The 4,907-nt window shown below is 66.1% G+C and overlaps 1 protein-coding gene across 2 annotated transcripts; it reads right to left on the reverse strand.

Annotated features, from left to right (window-relative positions):
• Nucleotides 1–10: 10 nt before the first annotated feature.
• On the reverse strand, nucleotides 11–3,965 carry LOC121669317 (maestro heat-like repeat-containing protein family member 7). Of its 2 annotated transcripts, XM_042038088.1 has the most exons (10): nucleotides 3,830–3,965; nucleotides 3,396–3,583; nucleotides 3,169–3,306; nucleotides 2,768–2,882; nucleotides 2,440–2,595; nucleotides 2,055–2,231; nucleotides 1,766–1,921; nucleotides 1,506–1,607; nucleotides 998–1,100; nucleotides 11–355 (listed from the first exon to the last, which is right to left on the reverse strand). In XM_042038088.1, the coding sequence occupies exons 1-10, from the start codon at nucleotides 3,962–3,964 to the stop codon at nucleotides 186–188; spliced, it is 1,440 nt and encodes a 479-aa protein (XP_041894022.1). In that variant the 5' UTR covers nucleotide 3,965; the 3' UTR covers nucleotides 11–185. The 2 variants fall into 2 exon arrangements, 1 of the variants encoding a protein (XP_041894022.1); XR_006017708.1 differs by lacking the exons at nucleotides 998–1,100; nucleotides 1,506–1,607; nucleotides 1,766–1,921; ... (4 more) ...; nucleotides 3,396–3,583; nucleotides 3,830–3,965 and adding an exon at nucleotides 661–931.
• Nucleotides 3,966–4,907: the final 942 nt, after the last annotated feature.

Consider the following 4,907-nt stretch of genomic DNA (forward strand, 5'->3'; position numbering starts at 1 on the left):
ACTTTATATCGATGGTTGAGGCATGAACTATTTTTAATCTCAGACAAGCACATTCTATATTTACATATAAGGGAAAAAACCAAAAGAAGAAAAGAACCATCTGAAAGAAAAATGCCCGCTGGCTCAGGTGGCCCCAGCAGAGAGAGCCTCCCAGATCAGGTCGCTGCAGAGCTGCAGCACTGCAGCTAGCCACGGCCCGACAGACGAGGCCGTGTCCTGCATGCCCTGCGGAGTCCATCTCGCAGCACCTGGAAGATGGAGCGCGGAGCTCTCTCCAGGGCCCGCAGGACGTAGGCTGTTTGACGCGCCAGGCTGGAAACGGCAGGGCTGATGTCACGGGACGCGTCTTCAAGGGCTGCAAGAGAGAGGAACAGAGGCACGGTCAGACTCCGCATCTGCGGGGACCCGAGGAGACCCCCCCCTGCCAGGGCCATCCCAGCCTGCTCTGGCCATGGCCAAGAGGGAGCAGGGAGCAATGGGATCGAAGGTCCCTGGACATCCGAAGGTGCTGGCCACAAATCCCGCACGCGCCCCTGAAACCTCTCTGTGCTCTGCCCACGCCGCCGCTCGTCCGCGCAGGGAGCAGAGCCCTCCGCAGCCGGGGCAGGGATTGCAGCTCCCCCCGCCAGCCCCCGCTGACAGCCGGCTGCACTCACTCACCCTCGCAGACGAGCTGGAGCTCTTCCTGCTGGCCCCTCAGGTGCCGCCCGGCGATGCCTGGGAACACAGAGCCTGTCACGGCCCCAGCGGCACAGCTCCCTCTCAGCGGCGCTGCCAGCCCTGCGGCCGCACGCTCTCCTCGCCCCGGCAGGGCTCAGCCCGGGCCCTCGCCGCATCCCGACGCCCGAGGGCACGGCTGCGAGAGGGCGGTGGCAGCCCCGAGGGCAGGCGGGGCTCCACGGCCCCTGGCCCGGATCCCGCTGCCGGGGCAGCAGCCAGGGCCGGGGCCGCGCTGCGGCGGGGCAGGGAGGGGAGGGGCCCCGGGCTCGTGGCTCACCAATGAACCTGATGGCCGCCTGTCGCAGGGACTCCTGTGGGCTCCGCAAGTACGGCAGGGCCCGCCGCGAGTGCTCGGCCGCTCGGCTCCTGTCCTCTGCCAGCTGGAGAGAGCGCCAGGAGGGAAGGGTTGGCGCGGGCTCAGCCCCTTGGCCGGGCGCTGCCTGCGGCCCGCCCTGGCCTCCCCTGCCCGCACAGCGCTGAGGCCCGGCCAGCGCCGCTGGCGCCGGGCTCTGGAGGGGGCCGAGGGCTGGGCGCTGCCCGGGGAGCCGCGGTGCCCCCCCGCCCCAGAGCCCAGCGGGGCCGGGGCTCCGTGGGCACCCGGCTCGGGGCCACAGGAGCCTGGAGAAGAGCCCGCGCGGCCCAGGGATGGGAGCAGCGTGTGGGGCGCAGGCTGGAGCCCCTGGCTGCAGCACTGGGCGGGGGGCACAGCTGCCAGCCCCACACACGGAGCACCGCAGTCAGGGGGCTTCTCCAGGCTGCGACTTGGGCTTCCAGGCCGTCCTTACCAGGCCCTCGCCGAACCTCCATGTCTGATCCACGTCCAGCATGCGTTCGAGATCTCTCCTTTTCAGGAAGCTGGCCGCACAACGCAGCGTTTCCCGGGAGGCCTGGAGAGCAGCAGAGAGCGGGAGATGGCACCACAGCCCAGGGCACAGGACCCGTGTCCTTGTGCCGAGGCCAGGAGGATGCTGCAGCCCATGCGGCGCCAGGGCAGGAGGCGCCGAGCCCCCTCCCAGGGGAACCCCGGCAGCCCAGGAGTCCTCACATTGGCCACGTGCCAGTCCTCGTCATGGCAGTGGAAGGAGAGTGGGAGCAGGCTCTGGCGCACGTGTGACTTCAGGGCCTTTTTTCCCTTTGCCGTTAATAAAGCCATCATCTCTTGGAAGACGAACATGGAGCGCAGCCGCACCTGGCTATCATCCTGTATGAAAGGAAGAAAGACAGACCTCCGCATCGGCCGCTCCAGGCCCACCTGGGCACGGGCCTGAAAATGCACAGGGCACAAAGTGTCCGGGCAGCAGCCAGTGGCCGTGGCTGGGGGCACGGAGCCTTACGTTGTCAAAGAGTGGCAGGAGGGCCTCAGCCAGCTGCAGGGCGATGGGGCTGGGTATCGGGGCACCACTGTACAGGAACAAGTAGCTGAGGACGGCGACGGTCATCCCAACCACGTCGCTGTCGTCTTCCTGCAGGAGCTCCACGAGGCTTTCGGTCAGGCTCCACATTCCTTTGGTCTGTGCGGAACACAAGGCTGTGCACCCGCACCCTGCTGCTGCAGGGCCCAGAGGCCAAAGGCCTGTCCCGAAGCACTCGGGCAGCTGAACCGGGAGGCAGGAGAGCTGGGAGCAGCTGCCTCAGTGCCCGAAGCCCAGCCAAGCCCAAGCGACTGCGTTCCCCAGCCCCACGCTGCCAGCGCAGCTTCAGCCGCTGCCCCCTTCTCACCATCGAGGGATGCTTGCTGAGCACCACAAGGCCTCTGAGCGCCAGGCGACGCCTCTCCCTGCACTCGCTCCGCAGGTTCTTGGACATGATCTCCAGGACGCTGTCACCGCATCTACTCCAGTCCAGCCAACGCTGGAAAGGGGGATCTGAGAGGACCTGAAAGGCACAGGGGAGTGACGGGGGAGCCGGCCGGCACGAGCCCGCGAGCGTGCAGCGCTGGGCCCAGGCAGCAGCACAGGGCGCGGGCACCGTCCCGGGCAGCTGCGGCTACGAGAGGGCAGAGAGCTGGCAGGCAGCTCCGCGAGGCTGCGCTGGCCATCGGGCTCACCTCCACAAGGAACGCCAGGGCAGGCAGATCCCGGCGTGGCTCCTCCCCGCTGAGCAGCCTGAACAGGTGGCAAACGATCCGGAAACGCACGAGTTTGGAGGCCCGGGACATCTCCCTGGCAGGAGGAGAAAGGAAGCAAGACCGTGAGCCGGGGGGGCAAACCTCTGCCAGGACAGACTCACACAGGTCTGGTCTTTCCCCGCCACCCTGCAAGGGGACCTGGGTCTTTTGGGAGGCGGCTGCTCTTGGGGACCCTCCTCTCCCAGCCTTTTCCAGTGTCCTTGGCCGGCCGGCCATCCCGCGGTGACAAGGCCCTCTGGCCCATGACCACGGGGACTGTGTGGGGCACCCGGGACACAGGGCACAGATGCCGAGGGCAGCTGGGGAGGAGGGGGCCTCACCTGGCCAGCAGACCCACTGCGTGGTGGTGGGTGTCAGCACTCAGCAGCGTGTCCCAGCCACGCTTGTGTTCCACGGCCACCACCACGTCCTCATAGTAGAGTCGGCAGAGCAGGGCCTTCAGGGTCTGCACTGCAAACCTGTGTGCAGAGCAAAGCCCAGGTCACGCTGGGGGCACTGGCTCCTGCCCTGGGGACATGGGTGGGACAGGAGGACTGGCATGGAGCACCTGTTGGGGTCGGTGGCAAGGCCATGTTGCTCCTGGCATGCTCTCCACAAGTTCTCGACCTTCTCTGGCATCTCCACTGTGCTGAAGAACACTTGGAAGAGCAGATGCACAAAGAGGCGGGGCAAATAGACTGTCACTACGTGTGGCACACAGGGCACCTGGAGGATCTTCCACATCACCAGAGTTGCCTGCAGAGGACAGACCACGCCGAGACAGCGCTCACTGCCGAGGTGTCCATGTGGCAGGGCCCGAGCATGGGAGGAAGAGGCCAGGGGAGACGCAGGGGGGAGCACCGGGCCTGGTGCCCCTGAACCTGCCCCTAGCCCCAGTTTCAGCCCAGCGCCTGAGGCAGGCAGATGCAGTGGGGGAAGGAGGATGGAGAACTGCTGGAGCGGCGACCCGGGGGCGAGCAAGGGCCGGTTCCAGAAACTCACAGCCAGGGCAAAGACGTCTGTGTCGTCCCCGTCGGAGGTGCGCGTGCTGTGCTCTGGCCAGCTCTCCAGCACATCGAGGAGTAGCGGCATGACTGTCTTTGAAGTCCTGACTGAGCACATGAGCGTCTTCCACATGGTCGTGGCAGCTCTGTGGGGTCAGAGCTCCGTCTCAGGGGGGATCTCGGCCACAGCACCGTGGCCTGGGCAGCAGCGGGGACCTGAGCTGGCTGCCAGCCCTGCCTCTGCCCAGTGCCCCTCACAGGCAGCACCCAGGCAGCCCACTGCTGTGGGGACGGGCCCCTGAGGGGCAGGGAGGGAGCATGGCAGCAGGCATGGGGGCTGACATGGCAGGGCTGGGAAACGGAGGAGCCAGAGGGCCCTGGAACTCTGCGTTTGTCAGACACCTGGGACGGGCTCCACAGGGCGATGGGCTGGTGAGCCCTGGGCCCTCTGGGCAGGTGGGCCCCATACCTGTCACATGATGGGGCCACACGCAGGATAGTCATCACCACATCAGTGGGGTAGGCCTCAGTCAGATCCAGAAGGGTCCTGGACAGTCTGTACTCAGGATACTCATTGGACAGGAGCCACTGGTGGATGTACCTCACCACGGCGGGCACCTGGAGAAGGCACAGGGAGAGTTGGAAAGCTGCCAGAGGGACTAATGTCCCCAGCTTCTGCAGAGAAGCGCTTCCCTTCCCAGCACACTGTGATGGCCTCAAAGGCTTAAAGTGACCAGCGGGCGTGGCTTGGGTGGCCAAGCGATTTCTGGGGGGCTCCAGCCCTGGCCACAGGCTGCTTACTTGCTTTGGGCTGGAAACGCCCTCCTCCACAAGCATATCCAGCAGGGCGGCACTGGTCTTGGTTTTGAAGATGTGAGGGTATGCTCTGACCCCAGTGCCCGTGACGCTGCTCTCTTCCGCCCGAATTCTCCTGATGAATTTGCAAATCATCTGCAGGAGAAGGGCAAAGAAGGGAGGGATGTTCCATGGGGTGCTGCCAGCGCGGTGCTCGGCTGAGCAGCGACAGCAGGCCCAGCCCGGGTGGGGATGGCTGCAGGTACCTGCGCTGTTGTGCG

Source organism: Corvus kubaryi, unplaced genomic scaffold, assembly GCF_017639235.1.
Source record: "Corvus kubaryi isolate FWS band 111438036 unplaced genomic scaffold, C.kubaryi_AGA036_p1.0 37391, whole genome shotgun sequence".
NCBI lineage: Eukaryota > Metazoa > Chordata > Aves > Passeriformes > Corvidae > Corvus > Corvus kubaryi.

Coding starts and splice junctions, on each gene's coding strand:
- LOC121669317 (XM_042038088.1), bottom strand. CDS start 3,964: ATGTGGAAGACGCTCATGTGCTCAGTCAGGACTTCAAAGACAGTCATG. Junction 2,596..2,767: donor CCCTGGCGTTCCTTGTGGAG/GTGAGCCCGATG, acceptor TGTGCCTTTCAG/GTCCTCTCAGATCCCCCTTT. Junction 1,922..2,054: donor TCCTGCCACTCTTTGACAAC/GTAAGGCTCCGT, acceptor CCTTTCATACAG/GATGATAGCCAGGTGCGGCT.